General features: G+C 37.6%; 2 protein-coding genes across 3 annotated transcripts in view; one reads left to right on the top strand and one right to left on the bottom strand.

Annotated features, from left to right (window-relative positions):
* Window positions 1–22186, bottom strand: part of LOC131335283 (ABC transporter I family member 17) — an 81784-nt gene that overhangs the window by 4820 nt on the left and 54778 nt on the right. The window lies entirely within an intron of this gene.
* LOC131335289 (uncharacterized) lies at window positions 11691–14096 on the top strand. The gene has a single exon (XM_058370593.1). The coding sequence runs from the start codon at window positions 12437–12439 to the stop codon at window positions 13631–13633; it is 1197 nt and encodes a 398-aa protein (XP_058226576.1). The 5' UTR covers window positions 11691–12436; the 3' UTR covers window positions 13634–14096.

The raw sequence follows: 22186 nt of genomic DNA, 5'->3' as shown, positions 1-22186 counted from the left end.
CTCATCGAGTAGAATAATTATGCAAAAAATCAGCTTCATTGGATATCATTAAGTACTTGATCGGAATCTTTTTATCTTAAAAAGAATGGATCCGAAACACTGGATCAAATCCACTGTAACCCATGGACTGAGAGTTATATGGGCTCCGATCAGGTATTTAATGATATCCAATTAAGTTAATTTTTTGCGTAGTTATTCTACTCGACGAGCTCTACAAAATGAACGATTCAGATTATCGTAGCGAGACCGAAGTGGGCCTTAAAATTGGGGCAGCAGCACGCTGCTATCCCCAACAAAAAAAAATTACTTAGCGATTCCTGAAAAAAATTATTTTAAAATTTATAAATATTTTTTTCATTTTCTTGAGACATTGGCCCATACCATGTGCGGTGGTGGTACCAAGGTTGTTATTTTTAGATGGAATATTTTGGATGAATATGCCACGTATTGTATATAATTCATGTGCGTGTGGGGCCCAATCACGGTAGGAACCGAGGATGACTTGGATCCATATACGGAGTACTTTGTACGGCTTTATTGCGGAAAGAGTTTGGGACCTTTGGGTGCGGTCTACTGTTCAGATTCCGCCGTGCGATAGGTTAGATATGGGCCTACCCGATGGAACGTGCTGGATCGTATCCATTTGGTGCATTCGGAGGCGGTCCAGATTTAAAGAGGTGTTTTTGATATTTTTCCCCTAAAACACCCATTTAAATTTGAACTATCCAAAACACTTTTGGACCGCTCATATGCACCAAACAGATAGAAATGGTCAGTAGGCAAATTGACAGGATTTGCCCTTGGTATGCATCAGTGGCGTAGCCAGAAAAATTATGTAAGTGGAGGCACATTTTAAACACATTTCAACCATAAAATTTCGTTTTAAGCAATGTTAAAACATTTGTGCTAAGAATTGAAAAGCCTAACATAATTTTTTAATATAGTAAAATACAAAGAATATAAAAACAAAATCGAACTACTTGAATTGTCTTAGCGGATTAAGTCTAAAAACAATTCACTACACTATATTTAGCATTATTGCTCCCATTGTTAATAATTGCTAAAGTATAAAACATATAACCCATGGTTTAGGCATTTTTGAATTTTAGAGGTTATGCATTAAAGAGTTCCAAATAGTAAGTGGTGGCTATTTTTCACATTAGACAGCTCATTTCGCCAGTATAATGACAATGTTCAAATATGTGGAAAAGAAATTGAGAATGAAATGATATTTGACTAGAGAAAATACTATTATGAAATACAATTAACTAAAAAAAATACAAAATATACATTTTAAAATCTTAAATTAAAAAAAATTAAGTGGGGGCTCGTGCCCCGCTCGTCCTATTCTCCCTCCGCCACTGGTTTGCATATGAGTAGAGTTGGAGGGCGTTTCCATTAAGTAATTAGTTGTGAACCAAATTTTAATTGAATACGTTATTTTTGCATGTTAGTTTTTTTAGACTATTTGTTCGTCTTGACGAGAGAAATCTAAAAAGGAATAATTTATCACAACTGATTTTTTTTTTAAATAAAGACAAAATAATCCTTAAATATGCCTGCATTAGATCATTTTTGTCTTTATTTTTAAAAAAATTATACAATACACTTTAGGGAATTGATTTTACCACTCCCCTTTTTGTTAATGTCACTCTCATTCTCTCACAAAATAAATCATTTAATCAAGACACAAAGGGGAGTAGCATTAACAAAAAGAGGAGTGACAAAATCCCTCCCCTACACTTTGTTCTTTTAGTGGTTTGAGAGAAATAAGGAGAGGAAATTTTGAGTCCTAGCAACTTGGGAGTTAGGAGCCCACACTTGTAATGGCTTGCCGTGAGCCATGCCTTGGCATTTCGAACTTGTCTAATACAGTGGGAAATACCTGGGTTGGGGCCTAATTCTCTTTCCTTCCACTTTCCCCTCAGGAGTAGATGTGCGCGGAGTTTTAGGGGGACTTTGGCCTTTCAAGCCGCGGAAGTTTTGAAGCAATAACAGATGTCCTTAGATATTTTGGGCCGCATGCACGCTACACTGATGTATTCAACGAGTTTTATAGCCTTGGCCGAAAAACATAACTTTGAAACTTAAAAATGAAAATTATATATATAGTCCCCTTCTCCTAAGGACCACCTTAACTTAATAAAATAAGGACCTCCCTTTCCCGATAGAATTTCGATAATCCAAGCCGCTCAACATGTTCAGAACATGATTTTAAGGGTACCCGCGAGAAATCAGCAAAAAAAAATGACCGAAAAGGCTTCATCCGAGCAGTTTTTGTTTATATTTTATCAAACGGTTCAAATAAAAACTGCTCAGATGAAGCTCTTCCCGGTCATTTTTTTTGCTAATTTCACACGGGTACTCTTAAAATCACGTTCTAAACACATTGAGCGGCTCGGATCATTGAAATTCGAACTGAAAATGGGAGAAATGGAGAGGTCCTTATTTTAGTTAAAATAATGACCTCCTCATTTGAAAATGACTGTATATATATATATATATATATATATATATGTTAAATGTTAGTAATACTGTAACTTGTAAGGATCGGTTTCAGCCCGGATGCTTGCTTATAGGGGTGTGCAAAAAACCCGAGGCCCGAAGGGTTTCGGGCGGGGCCGAACATGTAGTTTGGTCGGGTACGGGTCCATTTTTTGAAAAAAAAAATCGGTTTTCGGTTCGGGGTGCTGTTTTTCTTACCCGACCCGACCGCGACCAAAAGGACGACCAATTCATATAGATTACTTCGGTTTTGGTCGGACCTGACCCGACCAAAAAAATGGGGCACGCGGACGGTTATTCCCACTCGTTCGGTTCGGATTCGAGGCCCAAAAATTCGATACCCGACCAGGCGGGGTCGGGGTCGACCTCGACCCGTGCACACCCCTACTAGTTGAAGTTGCTTATAACAAAATACTTAGCAAATTCAGACCGAAACCGGCCGGGTTTAATGATTTTAAAACCAAAACAACCCGGAAGGCTAGGAAATATACATAAAATTTGCCTTGATAAAATCATGTCGGTTCGGTTGATTAACTACTCCATATGTTATAGTAGTAGATAGAAATGGACACGTTGTCTTGGCAAATGATGTGGAGAAGGTGACGATTTCGATCTCTATATAATATGTTTACGTATTTATATTTGCATACACGTATAATATGAAGGGTTCAGTTCCCGTCCAGTCCGGTCCGGTTCAACATTTGTGGGTCCTTTCCGGACCCACAATAATGTTCGAAACCGTTCATCTTTTAGAGTTCGTAGAGAATATTGATCACGTAATGACGTAAAAAAACATGTTGATTGGATACAGTTTCATATCTACCTGTGAAATGAATTAAACTTGGAAAAAAAAAAAAAAAAGGTTGCACAACACTAGATTGCAATCAAATGCATTTAAAAATTATATATCAAACGGTATCCGATCAATATGATTTTTCACGTGATCGATGTTCTCGACGATCTCTAAAAGGTAAACACTTTCAATCGTTATCGTAGACCGAAAAGAGCCCACAAATACAGTACCAAACTTGACGGTATTCCACACTGGACGAGAATTGAACTCCGTATATTGATGGCATTCAATTTGGATTCATCTAGGAAGAACCGTATGCAGGGGAGAAGGAAAACCGCATGCATGCATCTAGGAAAGGTGTTAACTAGCTACCTACTGTCCTACTCCGTTTTATACCAAGTATATTTATTTGCAAAAAAGGGATTTATTTAGTCACTTATCTATTGGTAATGCCGATCGGGTGTCTCCAGTCAGCTTGCATGCACATCGGACTAATTCGTGTTAGATGAAGATGATTGTCAAGGTACTTTTGCAGATTACTAGATTGTGTTTTCATCCATTCAAAAAGAAAATCACTTTACTTCGATGGCTGAGATCGTTCATTTTTTAGAGTCCGCCAAGAACATCAATTATGTAAAAAATCAAGTCAACCAAATAAAAATCATTAGGTTTCGAAACAAAATTATTCTTTAAAATAAATCAAATTGCCATACTCAATCAAATTTTATTTGTCTTAAGATAAAACATGCACTGCGACTATTTGTGTACCGATATGCAAGTAACGTGAATTGGCATTGCTAATATTCTTTGAAAACCTTTAAAAGATGAGCAATTCTAATGGGATAAACCTTCCCTTCCTATGTTAGCAAAATAAGTAAGGAAGTAAGCTGGGCCTAGACATTCGGTTTTAAAAAAACAAAAAAATTACTTCCTCCGTTTCATTTTCATTGTCTATTTTTGAATTGCTTGTCATTTTTGAATTGTTTATATCTTTCAATCTATAATATTTTCATAATTTTGGAAACTTTGTATTATAGAATTAATCGAGATCTATCAAAAAAGATTCATATTATATATTTTTCAAGATTCATACTAAAAAATATAGACAAAAAACATATAAAATAGACAAACAAAATAATGGATAATGAAAATAGGACGGAAGGAATAAGCAACAAGGTGCGAGTATAATATGATAAAAAATGGGAAGAGAGAAGGTATTTGGAGAAGAATTAGAAAATGGAGACAAGGGCCGGGTTAAGACAAAAAAAGGTACATTTACGGGCAACGTACGTCTCGTCCTTTCTTGTACAAAATTTGTACAGTAAAGGAGTAGTATGTTCTTCAAGTATTCCTTATCGAGAAACCAATACCGTGTGAAAGGAGCTTATTTAATTCTTCTTAAAAAATCAACAGGTAGTAGCTCAACGACATTTTCTCACTTCTTTCACATGGAAGGTGAGAGTTTAGTTATCGTCAAGAGCGCGAGTGCTTGGTGTGGTAGTTGATACTCTTTAGATTTGTCACATCTGTATGCCCGCTTAGCGGTACTCTCCTGATCATCTTTTTAAGAGTTAGCTAGACATTTATCGAAAGGAAAAAAAATATATTCCTCTTAAAAAATGGCGCTAATTTTTTAGTGGGTGAAACGTAAATGTCAAGATGATGCCGACATTATCACGCACAAGTGTAATTACTATATATGTTCTTCTTAAATTATTGTTTTTTACTTTTAGATTTACGTTAAAGAATTTGGATTTGCCATTGATCTCGATGAGACGAGTCTTAAAATGAAAAATTACGATCAAGAGCAAAATATTCACCAAAGATGAAGAAAAAAAAATACCTTTCTTTTTTTCGTCTTTAGTATTAATTTACCGGAACGTGCTGGTATATAACGTTTCTCCTAAGACACTTGTCTTGAAATTGTGTTTCACTTTCTTTTTTCTGATGTCCCATATGATAGGGATTACAGTGTGGCGCACAACTGTCACTTTCATCAATCAACGGTTTAAATTAAAAATACATCGCAACTATTTATTGTCGTGATCGACGCCTCATGAGAAAATAAGAGGTGATGAGAAAAATGTGTACGAACTACTACGAAGGACCTGATGCGTACGAACACATTCACCAGTTTCTTACCTTGGAAAGTCTCCATGTTAGAGAGAGAGAGAGGATGATGGGGTTGGAGGATGTAGGTATATTTTTATGGAGAGGAGAAAAGCCTTCCCCAGTTAGAGAGGGCTGGAACAAAGTTGGCCTAGATCAATGTGTGATTTGGATTAAAAAGTCGAATAGTAATTTATTTTTTTTATTTAAAAAAAATTGCTTTTTTCAATTTTGTATCACACTTTTGTGACTTATTGATTCGTCTCGATGAAAAGAATCGGACACGTAATTTTTTTTAAAAAGACAAAGATAAGTAAAAAAAAATTGTCTTATTGACTTATTTTTGTCTTTATTTAAAAAATTATGAGTTTCGATCAAAAAATTTTACTTTTTCGATTCATTTCGTTGAAAAAAATTAATAAGTCACAAAAGTTTGACGCAAAACAAACAAATGCAAAAAAAATAAGTCACTCAACTTTTTAATCCAAACCCACATTGTGTATCGACCTTTTTTGAATGTGTCTATTGTCACGAATATGTAGCCTTCGTTTTGTTCGGTTCCCAATTTTGAAAAATATTTTAAATGTAATGAGTGGAGAGATATAGATAGAGAAAACTTATTGAAAAACGTGCAGAGAGAAAAATGGATTTCTCAGGAACCAAACAAAGCAATATTCCCTCCGTCTCAATTTGTTTGTCAAATTATCGAAATTCGCGTCTTTAAAAAATATACTTATCTCTTACATTTTATAATATTTTTTTTATGATATTGAAGTTTTGTATAATAAAACTAATTAAGATCTATCAAACAAGATCCATATTGTATATTAAAAATATTACGAATTGACAATTATGGATAATTTTTTGAGAAGTCAAACGCTCTCAAAAAATCAAAAATGGGACAAACAAACCGAGATGGAGGAAATAGTATTATTCCGTACCATGATTATTATTTTAGAAGTATTTGAGATGAATATACCATACCAACGTAGTTTAGTAGTAGTAGGAGTATAATTCATGTTCATGTGGGGACCATAATAATACGGTTGGAAGTTCCAAATACATATACAAGTACGTATTTTGTACGGCTTTATTGCAATTGATTGCGGAAAGAGTTTCGGGTGCGGTCTACTTTGTTCAGAGATTTCGCCGTGCGATAGGTTAGATATCGGCCTACCGGATGTCACCCGCCCGTGGATTTTCCCCCCGAAAAGTTTGTCTATACCTGAAGTTACAACTGGGGGATGGTGATGTGCAGTAGTGTGCACAACATTATGCTGGGCAATTTCGAGCCGTTGGATCGTGCATTTGACGGTTCGGATCTCATATCGGCATTGAATGGCTCTCGATCGCTGATTGCCGAGATGAGATCCGAGCCTTCAGATGCACGATGCGACGGCTCGGAAATGCGCAGCATGGTACTGTGCATCTCACTACATAACATAAACTTTGGGTTGCCGGCGGTGCGTTTTCTTCCCTGCAGTTTGGTGCGGAGATGGTGTTGGTGGCGGTGGATCTGTTGGCAGTGGGCTCCGATTATGGTGCATCTCGTACCCGTTAGGGTTGCTTCCAAATCTCAAATCCTTAATTTCTAAATTTTTTACTTTTTTAATGCAGTATTTGGATGAATTTTTTAGATTTTTTGAGTTTGATTTTTGGAGTAATGATTGGAGATAGGGGTAATGAGTTAAGAGTGATAGATAGAGAAATGAAAATAATGATTGAAGAGTGATGAGAGTAATGATTAAAAATAGAGATAATGAGTATTTTTTGAGTTAAAACTTTTTTTTCAAATAGCAAACCAAACAAAGCATAAAACAGTAAAAAAAATCCAACACATTACACCTGTCCTACTGCAAGGCAAAATAGGAGTGGAGAAAAAACCACGTTCAAAAACTCAACAAAAGAGCACTTGAAGCCAAAATTAAGGGAACCATAGAAGTTTGCAAATTCTGACAATCCAGCGGAATTCGGGTTGGTGCTGTGCAGTGAGGTGCACAGCGCTGTGTTGCACACTTTCGAATTGTCGGATCGTACATTCGACGACTCGGATCTCATCTCAGCAACCAACGATCGAGAGCCATTCATTGTAAAGATGAGATCCGAGCCGTCGGATGCACGATCCGACGACTCGGAGATACGCAGTATGGTGCTGCGCACACCATTGCACATGGAAGGTGACACTTCTTCACCTATCTCACATGGAAAGGGAGACTAGGAGAGTTCAATTCTCGTCACGAGCATGAGTGTACATTTGGTGTGGTGGTTGATGTCATTTGGTCTTACCCCACCCATATGCCTCTTAGTGGTATCCGTCTCTATCACCTTAAGAGTAGGCTAGACATCTATCGAGTGGAAAAAACATATATTTCCTCTTAAAAAATGGCGCTAATTTTTTAGTAGGTGAAAGGTAAAAGTCAAGATAATACCCACGTTATCACGCACAAGTGTAATTACTCCAAAATTATTGTTTTGGTTTTTTATTTATTTTATATTCGTTAGATTTACGTTAAAAATTTTGGATTGGCCTTTGATCCGACAAGACGAGTCTTACAAGTAAAAAACATTTACCAAAGATGAAAAAAGTTATTAAAATAGCTTCTTTTTTTCTTTTTTCTTTTTTGTCTTTAGTGTTGTTTTTTACCTGAACCTTTTTTCAAATTGGTTCACTTGATTTATATTTATTTGAATCCACTCGCTGAGCCGAATTACTGCCTGAAAGTTTTTACGAAAACAAAAAAAACAAAAGCAAAAATTGAATAATACCGATTGTCTTCGAGACAAATTTCGCGAATATACATATATACATGAAAAAATGGTGCTTGGATCAAGCACCTTACACACCTCGGATATCGTTGATTCCCACGTAGGCCCCCTCGTTTTTTTTTTTAGAATTTTTGGACGGCTCGGATTGGCCGTCCGGTGGCCGGAGACGGCCCGGCGCGGCCGTCCCTACGATTTCGGTACCGACGGGGTCGGTACCAATATCATTTCTGACAAAAAAATAAGCCACTTGGTCATTTTAGTGTACATAAATATTTTAGTCATTTTAGTATATAGTATGTAATTGGGTTAATGAGCGGGTCGGGTTTACTTTTAAATAAATGGGTTGGGTTGGGTATGGGTAATTAGACTCATAATTAATGGGTCTAAATGGTTCAATGACCCATTAAAGACCCAACCCACTTGCAACTTACTTATTTTGACCCAAACCCGCCCATTTGCTACTCCTAGATTCAATCAGTCAATGGGCCCAGCATGTGCAATTAAGAGCTACTTACTTTGGGCCAAAACTAAGCCCAAATAGTAGTTCTTCATCCGATTGAATTTGGGCCGAAATTTTGTGCAAATAGAACTTTTCTGCACATCAGAATAAAACATTCGAAAGCCCCTAAAATCCCAACCCAAATGGAAAAAGCCCCCAAAATGCCATCTAAAGTGTCTTCTTAGAGTCCTACACAGCATGGGAACATACTCTTAAAGAGAGGGATGTAATTATTCAATATCCGACCGAACCAAATTACACCGTGGGCAATACTGAACGAAGCTCATTTCCTATTTTAATGCGAGTCTGTGAGAACTTCAAACATTATGAAAAAGGCGTGTTTTATCTGGTAAAATCGTTGCACGAAAGATGTTGGAAGTATGATCGATTTCTCTCTTTTTTTTGCATGAAACATTAATTGTTGCACATAGTTGTAGAGACTAGAGAAGCATGAAGACAGTTTGTTCACAGTAACTTTTCCACAAAAGCCCAGACCAATTTGCTTAATCTTGTACAGCAGATAAGCCACAAAATTTGAGATGTATATTATTTGGTTTCATTTGGTCATATTTGCACCCCAACTTCTTAGGTAAGGTTTTCGCTTCTGTATATCAGAAGCAGAAAATTCTCTTCAGCGGTTGGTGCGCCACTACTTTCCCCAGCTAATCATCTGTGTGCTTATTCCTCATATATCTCAGGTGTCCAGGCCACCTTTCGAGCACCACGACTGGTCCAGGAAGACCAATTCTACAGCCCACTTGCGGAGATCCCAATATCTCTGTATATACAAGTGCTGACCGTTGTTTTGTGCCTTTGTGGTTTCAGGTCTTGTGGATTAGGCAAATTCTACGTCTATTCTATTATGGGACGGGAGGGGTTGGTGAGAGTTGAACTCTTGACCTGGTAGATGGAGGAGCTCCGAGGGGAGCGGGCTCAACCACTGAGATATGCCTCAACATCAAAGAACAGTGTAGGTGACACAAAAGAAGAGTGTGTAATCTTTTGTAGTTATGTATGTTAGGCTGCTAAACGTCACCAGTAAATTTTGAATTGATTTTCATATTTGAAGTTTCAAATACGAAGAACCGTTACAAAAGTAAATGCAACAGATAACTACTGAATACTATGTAGTAAGCAATTTCTATTATAGGGGATCATAGGCAGTGTTACGTAACTGGAAACTGTTTTTATTTTCATTCAAGAAAAAATCCGATTCGGGGAAAGGGGAGTGGGGGGTTTGAACTCGATCACCTATTGGGGAAAAAGGGGAGTGGGGGTTGGGGTTTGAACTCGATCACCAAATAAAGTGCCCATTACTTGCTTTGCCAACTTAGTTAGGAGGCAACTCTGGGCATTAGGATTCATGACTTTTCTTAGGAAAGGCAAGAACTGAGGTTGCTAAGGTTGTTGCGCAATTGGGAGATACTCATAAAGAAGAGCATGACTTTTCTTTAGGAAAGGAAGAGTGAGGTTAGGGTGGCATTAGGATTCATAGTAGTTAGGCTTCAAGTTTTGTTTATAACTCGAGTGTTTGAGCCAGTTTACACTTATTTCAATTGATTTTTTGAAGACTAACCGCAGTGTACGCTAGCGAATAGGTCAATTAAAGTGGAGCAAAACTCTGTATGGACTAACTCTACAAAAAAAAATGAGACATAAAAGGGAACAAACGTCTAAATTACAGGCTTTACTCCAAGTCAAATTCCTTGACAAAGCACCGTATGAACTAACTCCGTGATATGATAAATTTGTTTTCATGCTTGGGTAGGAGTATATTCTAAATTACTATGACCTTGGCCTTTTTCCACTATAAGAAACTTTCTTACTTTTCAAATAATTTTCTCAAATTTATGGTTGGAGCGAAAAATGGTCAAATTTGTTTTGAAACTTTTCTCCAACTTGACAACTTGACAACAAAATATCATTGTTGGCCAAATGCCCTAATCCTCAAGTGTCAAAGCCTAGAATTCAACGAAGTGACTTGGCAATTTGGGCTAAGGAATGTTTGTTTAATGGGTTCTTTTCACATGATTAACCATAAAGTTTTTGCCAAGTATGACATGACCAGCTTCAATTTCTTGCCTCTAGCTTTTTGCCAAACTCTTACTTGATAATTTGTGATGGAACAAAAACAAAAACACATGACAATAATTCGAGAATTCTAACCAAAGGTTATTGCCCCACAAAAATTCCATAATTAGAATAAATATAAGAAAAATGAAAAACAATGGGTTAGTTATTAAATTTCATTAGAATAACTATACTGTCCTCATAAGTCATATCTATGAAATATCATTCTTTCGGAAAAAAATCCATGCAATTGCTATATTTTTCAAGTCAAATGTTCAATCCTAAAACTCTTTCCTCATTTACAAATTGAAAAAAAAAAATGAGGTTAGTAATTTGCACGCCCCCTCTATCTATATTTACATTGTTTTTTCATCTTCCATATAGAAAATTAATATTTATTTAATTTTATCAAAAGTGTTATTTCTTCGCATCAGTTTAAAATTTTCAATTCGTTCTTTAATTCAGTTCCACGGAAGTGATTCATTTTTTATACTTGAGTATCGTACGTCTTTTCATTGTTTACCAACTTTTTGGGACGAACGAAGTATTATAATCTATAAATTGACACGAAAGACAAAAAAAATATATACCGTATATATATACTATATATATAAGGGCAAAAATAAATTACTACTACCAAAAGGTCGTGAATTATGTTCGAATTTTTCCATTGTTGGTGGAAATCAAACCGGAAAAATCACAAAAACCTTAAAAACGTCTTTACCGTACGGACACAATAACGAAAAAATTGTCCGAGAGAGAGAAGGGGAGAGTAGGAGAGCGATCGGAGATAGATACAGGGAGAGGATTCTTCAATCCCTGATTCAGCCTATAGAGAGAGAGAGAGAGAGAGAGAGAGAGAGAGAGCGAGTGAGTGAGAAACTCATCCGAAACCCAAATGCGAAGAAATTAGTACTAGAGAGAGAGAGAGAGAGAGAGAGAGAGAGAGAGAGAGAGAGAAGAGAAGAGACTGAAGCAAGAATGGAGCAATTCGATACACGGATTCCCACGTCGAAGAAGCCTCTGTCAACACTCTCCTGAATCTTAAATTCCGAAGCTTTATTCCAGAAGCTCCAAAAGGGTCAGGGTTTTCAGCTCTCACTTTCTGTATTTTTACTCGAAGTTTGAATCTCTGTTGTTGAATTTCTATTCTGTTACAAAATCCGAGCTTGTTTGACCCTAATGATCCTTAATGTGCTACATTAAGTTTATCTAGGGTTTTGGAGAGTATAATTGGAAGTTTTAAGTCGTCGGATAAAATGGATTGGGGTTTACTTGTCGTCACAGAGAGGTATCGTTTACGGGGTTTCAACATCGTGGTTGAATGAAATGGATGTTTTTTCCTGTACCATAGCAGAGTTTGGATTAGTGTTTGAGTTCTGTGGTTAAAATTCAAAATTTTGGACAATTGGTTTTGGAGGGAGAGTTAGTTTGAGAATTGGGATCTCTGGTGCTTTGGACTCTACCCCTCCAATGTTGATACCATGTGGGTTTGGTTTCTGATCTGAAGGATGTGTTTGGATTTCTCGGCGTGGGAGGGGAAAAGACTTGTTTGGAAGATGTTTTTCCTGGGAAAACGGCGAAACCCTAGTTTATAAGTAGTTGAATTTGGGGTTACTGGTTTTGTGTTTGGACAGTGGGTATTTTTGTGATCTTGTTTATTGTTGTCTATGGACCTTATGTGTTGTTGAGAGATGAAACCGCCAAATCCACACCAACGGATCAATCTTGCTGAATTGAAAGCTCAGATAGTTAAGAAGCTTGGGTCGGAGGGATCGAAACAGTATTTTTATTATTTGAGTAGATTTTTGACTTTGGAGATAAGCAAGGTTGAATTCAATAAGCTTTGCGTTCGAATTGTTGGGAGAGAGAATATTCCATTGCATAATCAGTTCGTTCATTCAATTCTCAAGAACGCTTGTGGTGCAAAAGTCCCACCATTGGATCCTGATAAGGAAGTTGTGAAGTCTGTTTCCGTGAGAGGAGTTGGAAATAAAGAGCCTCAGAGTGACAACCACAACCAAAGTGTGCCCGATTTGTCTAGTTTGTCAAATGGGGACATTCTGGCATTGTCGCCCCGAAAGGCGAGGACAGGAACTCGCGACAGGAAGGTTTTGGATCGTCGACCAAATGGAAAGATGCACGTTGTTTCACACCAGTCATCGACCGAGCAATACAGCAGTTCTAATGGTTTCTTAGAAAATGGGGATTTGACTCTGCACGATATTCAAAGGCCGTTGCTGCATAATCAAGGACTAGCAGATCAAGGCAACACTGAAGGGCATCTTTCCACATTAAAAGACAAATTTCCAGATGGTTCACTAGCGGTACATAGGAAAGACCCCAGAGAAGCAGTTACGTCTGAAAATTGGAAAGAGGGTTCATCAAGGAGTGTACTATGTGCCCCACTTGGTGTTCCATCTTACCCGGTAAGCATAGGCGGATCCCACAAAACAATACCCTTGGCATGCTCATTCAACAGTGGTCATCTGTTGGACACAGCAACCTTGAGGGAACGAATGGAGCAGATCGCTGCAACACAGGGCCTTGATGGTGTCCCAATGGATTGCGCCAATTTGTTGAACTTTGGTTTGGATGCTTACTTGAAGGGTTTGATTGTGTCGTGTATTGAACTAGTGGGGGCAAGATCGGGGCATTTGCCAACAAAGAGCACTGCCCACAAGCACCAGGCTCATTTGAAGCCTGTTAGGCCGAATCATCATATCTTCCAAAGTACCAGTAGGCAAATGGAAGGCATGCAAGATAGAAGACCCCATTGTACAGTATCATTATCTGATTTCAGGGTTGCGATGGAGCTGAACCCACAGCAGCTTGGTGAAGACTGGCCATTACTGCTGGAGAAAATATGTACTCGTTCATGTGAGGAATAAAAACAAGCAGCCAAACTCAGGTGTTTCTGTTTTTTTCACGGGCCACGCCTTTAGGCACATTGATGCAGTAACTTTTCTTTTATAGCCTTTCTGAACTAGTTGACTGACATATAGATAAAGCTCTTCCCTTCAAAGATGGTGGAGTTCAAAATTTCCTCTTTGATGTCTCCTGCTTCAGAACTTGTGGTTGGTCAAAAGTACGGTATTTATCATCAATCAAAGGGTTGAAAAAGATTGCAATGAAGGGTTGCACTGTTGTAACATTAGGATATGTCTCACCGCATGTACTCTACTTTCTTTGTAATTTACTGTCCATTAAGAGGAAACTTAGAATCAGTTTTGCAGGAATAATCTGTGTAGTCTGGTAGGGAGATAAAATTGCTTCTAAGGGTTTTGTTCATGTATTTTCAACTCTGGGAATTGATTGGTTATTCTTGGTGATATAACAATTATTTTCTTCAAAGTAATTTTACTATTGGTTCCAACTTCCAAGGATTTACAAAGTTTTCTTTCTTGCAGTTTACTTGTACTTCTGGGCCTTTTTTTTTTGTATTTTTATTTGAAGCTTCTGTCAATAGTACTTTTTCTCTTACTACCTTACGTAGGTTAAGTGGCTGGAAGAATATATCCTTCAATTAACTTGCTTATTGCCCATATGGAAAGTGACAGAATTTAGTTGTTTGGGTCCATACTCCAAAGCAGCTCAGTATAAGCAATCTCTTCTTCTAAGGAAGAAAGAATGGTGATATCCTTGCTTTCCACTACAGTGAGATTGAATTGGTGGTGAGTCCATTATTAACATACATTTTCAGCAGTAGGCATGTTAACTGACTGAAGTGGAAGTTTGCTGCTGAAAAAATTACATGTGCACAACCCGAAATCATTAGTAAGTATGGTTCAACTTCGCAGCTCACACCATGTGGTCAGGTACTTTCAAGCTGTTTCTTACGAGCATTGGTTTATTGTCTCTACAGCGAGAGGTTTCGCACTAGAGATAGCATCAATTATGAAATGTCTGCTGAAAATAACTGAATGCGCGGATGATACATGTAAGTGTAATTTTTGCACCGTTCTTTGCTGCTTTCCTTTTTCTTTTCATTTCATTATACTCCTATATCATACTTGTGTTTTTGATACAATGGTACCATACATATAGCTGATGACAGATGTCATCAAGGCAGCCAAATAAATAGTTCCCAGACTATTTGGAATCACGGACAAAGCATGCTTGCTGCTTGCATAATCAACATGTTTTATACATCTGGGTTAACTGGTTCACACAACGGAATTATTCTCTATCATCTTTGCCTCTAGATGTCCTCCCCTTGCAGTATCTGGGCAATGTACAGACCGTATAAGACATCCATTTCACAATAGTTCATTAGGAGAAGATAGTGGGTGTGTCATCATTTGCTGTGTTTCCACCCAAAAAAAATGTGGAATATCTGGTGACAAGTGTGCCCTAGCTCATTTGCGGGCATTCTCGTACTACTGCGACAAAAAAGAAGAAAGTAGGTACAACAAATATAATGCATCATCCCTTTTGGGCTGCTCCAACTTGGAGAAGGTGTCGTGGAACAGTGCTTGAAGAGAAGTATGACAGTCTTGAAAATCTCTTGAATCGCCAGTTTTGGTAGTCTCATTTACTTTCTTTTTAACAGCTTCTAGTGTGGGTCTTTTGTTTATGTTATTGGCTATAGTTTCCTAAGTTCACCAGCCGCGGGAAGTCTGGCATCCGTCGATTTGTCATCAAAGTTTCATAGTGGTCTGTTGAAAGGTGCAATACCCGAATTTGGTACTCAATATGGTCTCTTTGTATTGGTACTCTGTGCTTGTACAGTTTCAGAATATTAATGCTGTTCTCTTTTCTGGAAAAAAGGACATGATATATCGATGGCGTGAGTCCTACGCATATTGTCACTTCCTTGCAAAAATTGAATTTGTTGTGGTACAGGCATTTGCCATAGATTAAAGCATCCACGTAACATTTTTGAGGGATGAGAACGCGGCAATTGAGAAATCTGAAATCAAAAGCAGGTTTTTACAGAACTGGAGTTATAGTATGCATTTAGAGAAGGAAAAGCTGTTATGATGTGGCCCCTTTGGGTATTTGAGTTTACAATTACATATGATTTGTCTGCTCTGTCTCAGATGTTTAATCCTTTCATCTGCGATCTTTTCTCTCTTCCTCTGCAACTTTTCGTTCCTTTTCTGGTCGTCTTTCTACTAGATTCTGTCCTCCCCTTCCCGTAGTCGTGGTTTAGCCACTACGCCTTTGGAGATGTCTTGGACTAGTCGATGGCACCTCCCTTCGGCTCTCAATAATCAGGCCTGAAACTGATATGGTGATATCCTTCTTCTAAACTTCCCCTTTTAACAGTCTTTTCCTTTGTTCAGAGTGGTGTGAAACTAGAAAAGAACAAACACTTTTACACCCACTGGCACATTAAAACAGTGCCGTAACACAGAAATATACAAACTGATTAAAATTGGGCTCAGTGGGGAAGCCCTTACCCCATATGCTATATTTACAAACGACTTCTTTGAAGCGATACTTCTCTTATACCAGCAAGAGAGATCACACAAGTACATGTTATATAATCGTACTGATACGGACAAAATCTGCACATAGTTCTGCATCATGCCCTCTTCAGTTTTCAGCCGTAGAATTTGCGAAACAGTGATGCCATTTCATGTTGCAGGACATTTTCAAGACATCATTATTACGGTATCGACCCAAATAGAGAGTCGCTTATTGTGAAGCGTGAGTTGTGGAGAAAGATGAGGCGGCAGCAGCACTGCGGTTGGACCACACGAAAACCCTCCAAATCGGTCGGTGCTTGCGCTTGGGGGTGATTTCCGAGTCTGATTTACTGAGCATTTCCCACATCACCTGCACATCCTCGTATCCACAGGTCTGTATATCATCTCGAAGCTTTAGCAACCCACCACCTGCACCATAACAATACAATCAGGGGAGCACACCAATAATCATCCTTTTCTCTGAAAAAAAAAAGAGTGTCTTGAATGAAATAAGGTGTACGAATAATCTGGATATTAATCTGGATATTAACGCTCTGCTTGTTTCAGTGGTCTGGTGTTCTATTGGTGTTGATCTGAAAAATGTTCTTCACCAAAATTAGCTCATTTTCTGTTGATCAAGATAGAGACCATGGTACTTAGGTTTCGGGTCTTGAACATTATGGACTCAATAGCGACAGACAAAGCCAGAGCCATAATTACGTAGGCACAACCTCTTGGGCTGACCTTAGGCGGGCACCCCTCCATAGTGCAATGGAGGTCACCAACCTCTTGTTGATCGCCCATTGACCCCGTCCAGGTAAGTCTGGTCAAGTGGGACTTGACCACTGACTTTCAGATATACCCGTTGGTCAATTTTCAATACATTCTGCAGTTATAAAATATAACTACGCACAATTTCACAAATTCCTATGAATGTTTCAAAAACATCGAGACAGCGTTTGCACATTAACCACGGTCAATCAATACCACTTTCGAATTACTAGGACATTTATTTACTGATTACCAAAGACGAAAAAGATCGGGTATGTTTTTAGGTATTGACTCCACTACTCGAGATTCCTGCTTCTATCCGGTTGACATATATCTTTCTTATCTCTTATCTTATATAATGAAAGAAGACAACTACTCCATATTTCTTTTGTTTTCCCTTGTAAACCATTGACATTATTTTTCCACTAATAAGTGGTCCTAAGGTTTCTCTCAAATTATTAAGGAATTGATGATATCCGGTTAATTAGGGAGTCACGAGTCATGATTTTACATCACATGCTTCTTGTGTCCATTGAGTGGATTTAGATGCCATCTATCATTAATGGAATCTACAAGCTTTTTTTTTATTTTTAGTATAGGTTTTTCCATTTAAAATTAAGGAATTTAGACCCACGAAATTATCAATGTAAAAAGGGTATAAAAGCTGGTGCATGGAGCTTTATCGCCCATTTCTGAGTTTTAAATTTGTTTTGACTACTGAATTAGATATAAAGTGGTAAATTCCTTTTTCAAATAAATATTCATCTCCTCCACTACTCCACTTTCTTTGTTTCTTCTAGTGATAATTTATGTTTTTATTTTAGATAACCAGAAGTCTAGACCAATTTCCTTCATGAGATTCGAGCATACAAAATCTCATTGAGGACGAACACTTATTTACTTTATCATATCCTTTTGGGCAAACCCCTTAAGGTATCTATTAATAGTAAGATGTTAATCACTCTTATTTATCGCGTTTAAACAATTAACTTCCAGAATTAAAATATGTCAGCCTTTTCCTTTCATCCATTCATTCTTTCTTTTTGGTGGAATCACGAGACATTTTGGGTGTGTTCTACGAACTAAAATAAGTATTTATTTTATTTTTGAATTAAAGGTGATTTATTGTGAAAGAATGACCTATCTCGTTAAACGAGAAATAAATAGTTAAAAAATAAAAACCTTAGCAGAACGGGGCCTTTGTGGACGAGAACCATTGAACTGTTTGACTTGATCAAGCTTTTATATTACCTCAAAAATTGGAATATATTCCAATATTGATCCAAAGCAAGTTGAGCCAAGTCTTTTGCATTTCTATGGTAAAGTCAGAGAGCAAAATAGTCTCTTTTTCTAGGCCACTAATAAGAACAGTAAAATTCCCCCCTATCTTACTTCCTAAATTTCCAAAAAGAAAGGTAAAGGACCCAATAATCTGCTTCTTTTCAACGCAAAACAATGAAGAGAACATCAAAGAAAGAACATTCGTAAACCAGTTAACTTTATTCTTTTCTTTCTCTTACCGCAACAGACTTCTTTTCTTCTCCATCTTCAAAACGATTGATTTGTTTGATCGGATATGAACATCGACTACAGTCGAACTATATATTGAGAGTGATCACGTAGTCAATTTGTTTATAATTTCTTGGGTTCGAATTAAACATGTATCACGTACATAATTCCACGAGGTAAGAGATAAAATAAAAAAATATCCAAGTTTTTCTGCACAGAAAATTTCTCCAATAACTTTTCTTTGGGGATTTCCCCACAAAAACCTCCAATTAATGAAAACAAAAATGGCTGATAAAAAAAAAATGGTGGTAATACATACAAACATAACTCAATGATGGTATCCATAAATAACTCCCCCCACCCCCCAAAAAAAAAAATTTAATAATAATAATAATAATAATAATAATAAATGATTATATATCTATTTAGATTTTGTATTTTTTTCCTTTTCTTTTGGTCCTTTGGGATAACAGAGGAGAGGAAAAACCCATAGCAATCTTTGCCAGCGAATTTTCTTCTTTTCAGAAGAACAATTTTAAAATGTTTTTTTTTTTTTCCGTTATTTAGAGATGGCAGCAGGGGCAAACGTAGTTTCAAATGCTTTTTCACACTTCAATTTTTCTTCTTTGGCAATTTGATTGGATACAGATTCGTATCTGGCCTGCAAACACGTACTCCATCAGTCCTATTTTGTTTGCTTCGTACAAAAGTTGTGTTTTTGTTACTTCAAGGGAAAAAGGTGCGTTCGAGAATAATTTTGCAAGATTTTTGCATCAGTCAAAGTAGCTATTGAGATCTTTTGCATGATGCATTACGGGAAGTAGCTTATTTTGGAGGTCGAAATAACACGGTTCCTGTAGGAAGCAAAAAAAACAGGACGAGTATTCGAGTACAAACATGTGTATATATAGTATATATATCTGATAACGAGAGAGAGAGAGAGAGGCTAACCGTTTTTGCGGGCCTTAACTCGGGAAGCAACAGCAAGCCAGACTCTCCGAACGGGAAACACAATCTTGTGCCACCAATCCATCACCCTTATCTTCACCTTCCTCCCCCGATTCCCTCCTCCGAGCCGACTCGCTATCGCCCTTAACCCGGCCAGACCTTTGCCCTCTCTAATCCACCACCCACCCCTATACGTATATATTCAAGGAACTCGATCTCGAGAGAGAGAGAGAGAGAGAGAGAGAGAAGTTTCTGTTAGAGAAACTCCAGAGTGTGTGGGGGAGTTGGGTAGCTGAAGGTATTTAACCGTCCAAGATAGGGGCCCGATACGTGGTGACCGACACGTGGCGGTACACGAGTGGTCCTCCGAAGTTATGTACTGAAAGGGGATAAAGAGACACGTGGTGTAACCTTTGTGGGCTTTTAACTTTTTTTGGGATTCGATTTTATCGGTTTCTTCTTTCTTTTTTTCTTTTTTCTTTTTTCTTTTTTCTTTTTTCTTTTTTTCCTACCGGGACAATTTTTACATTTTGTTGGGGGGTTTAAAGGCATTTGTCGGTGTGAGTAAAAAAAGCCGTTGGAGAGGACGAGAGGGAGAGTTAAGAAAAAAAAGAAAAGGGACCGGGAGACCCTGCCAAGCAGGGGTGCTCGGCAGGGGTGCCGAGCGCATCTCGACCGTCCAAAAGTGTTTTGGACGGTCCGGATGCAAAGATACCGAATGAATTTAAAAAAAAAAGAAAAGGAAAAGGAAAAGATGTTTCGATCTAGGCCGTCGATTTTGACATGAACGGCCGGATTGGCCGCTCGGCACCCGCTCGGCAGGGGTGCCGCTCGGCAGGGTCCCCGGGTCCAAGAAGAAGTTGGACCCATGGGCGGTTTTGGTATCTGAAATTTCCAAACATTGAAGAAATACTCTAAAAGGTGATGAAAAATGTTAAAGATTCATGAAAACAAGACACAGACATGAAAGTGTCCGGAAAAATGTAATGGACAGTCCGGATTCACTTATACTATTCATTACAGGTGAATCCGGATCGTCCATTACACTTTTCTGGATACTTTTATGTCTTGATTTCATAGACTCTATCAAATCCCAAAGTTTATTGTTGGAAATAGTTTTAGTTTTTTTTTTTTTTGGGTAATCAAGAGTCCAGATTAATTTACCCGCATCTCATCTAATCTTGAAGAGCATAAATCCCACTCGATTGGATCATGTCTAAAAGCATTTACCTCAAGACGATATATATATATATATATATATATATTTTATTTTTTATTTTTTTTTATTTTTTTATTTTTTTGAGAAATTTATATAATTGGATCATGTGTACTTGTGTTATGTAGCAGGGTTAAGAGTTTAAAGTGTCACTTCTTATTTCAGAAATAATAAATTCATATTCCACTCATCAAAGTGATTTTTTTACCCTCCTCTTTTTACAATCCACACTCTCTCTTTCTTTTTTTGTCTTTATCCACATTAATTTACTATTTTGCCATTTTTTCAATACATATTTTCACACATCCAAAAGCAAATTGCAAATTTATATAAATAAAGACAAAAAAAATGAGTGTGGATTGTAAAAATGGAAACATGAAAATCATTTACTTTCTACTACGTAATAATGTGATCTTAGTAGCAATTATATCATCATATCAATGAAAACTCGCGACGGAATTGAGAGCTAAAATTCAACTCGACTGTAGAAGCTATTCATACTTACGGCTAAAATACAAGATGTCAAACATGTGACATGTTATCTGCCCATCTCCGGCGGCCGGTGTCATTTTCCTCTGAAAAATATCACGGATCAAACAAGTGGGGGAGCACGCCCAAGAGCTTGTAGCCAAATCGTATTAATCTCCTAGTCCTTTTCTTGTGATAGGCCAAGGTTTGAGCCCCGTTAGGGGTGTTTCATGGACAGCTCTTGGACCTTCTGTAAATCTAACTTATTAACTACTCCTAACCCCGCTGATGTATACCGTCTGGAAATGAAAAAAAAAGAAGAAGTGGGGAGCACTCCATTATACTCGAAGTGGTCCTTGACAAGTGGATCCCGCATTGCATTGGCAGGGTTATCATTCAATGCTTGTACTTTTAGTGCTTGTTAATTGCAAAAATTCAGTTATTTTCACTTTTTATTTTATTGAAATGATGTAAATAACCTGCATGTATTTGAGTGTATTCCAAATTTGTCCACACTTGAATGCCTCGTTCAAGCCATTCATTTTATTTTATGGGACTCTTCCAAATAGAATATATCATGCAGAAATTCAAGATGCTGATCATGCACCAACGACCATTACGTTGAAACACTTCAAGTTAAAAAAACCAAATAGACGCGCTAAAGAATATTTTGTCAAAGTTCAACTGTTCGGATCAAGTACTTACGGATGTCTAATCAGCTTAAATATGTGTGCGGATCAAGTACTTATGGAACTGTTAATTGACCATCTCTACAATATACTGTACACTACTCGGATCATCAAAGAGGAATTGAGTCCGACTGTTCATACCAAAAGAATGGGCTACTGATATTGTACAACGGCATATGGGATCCACTTTTGGGTCCCACACGAAAAAATCCGAACCGTTCAAAGTGAGCCCCACAAAAAAAAAATCTGAATGGTTCATTAATTCTTTGAGTTAACAAAATGAGAAAATTTCCGCAATGAGCAAACAAATTCGGTCAGGAGAGTACCTAGTTCTTGGACGATTGAGGCTGGTGTGGGTAGCATCATCGTCCACGTGGTCAATTGTCGGGACAGGATGTGCACAGGTGAAAAGGATGCATTACCCGATTA

This window comes from Rhododendron vialii, chromosome 8a (genome assembly GCF_030253575.1).
Source record: "Rhododendron vialii isolate Sample 1 chromosome 8a, ASM3025357v1".
Lineage (NCBI taxonomy): Eukaryota > Viridiplantae > Streptophyta > Magnoliopsida > Ericales > Ericaceae > Rhododendron > Rhododendron vialii.
The sequence above is the reverse complement of the archived record's forward strand: the minus strand, read 5'-3'. Positions and strand labels throughout refer to the sequence as shown.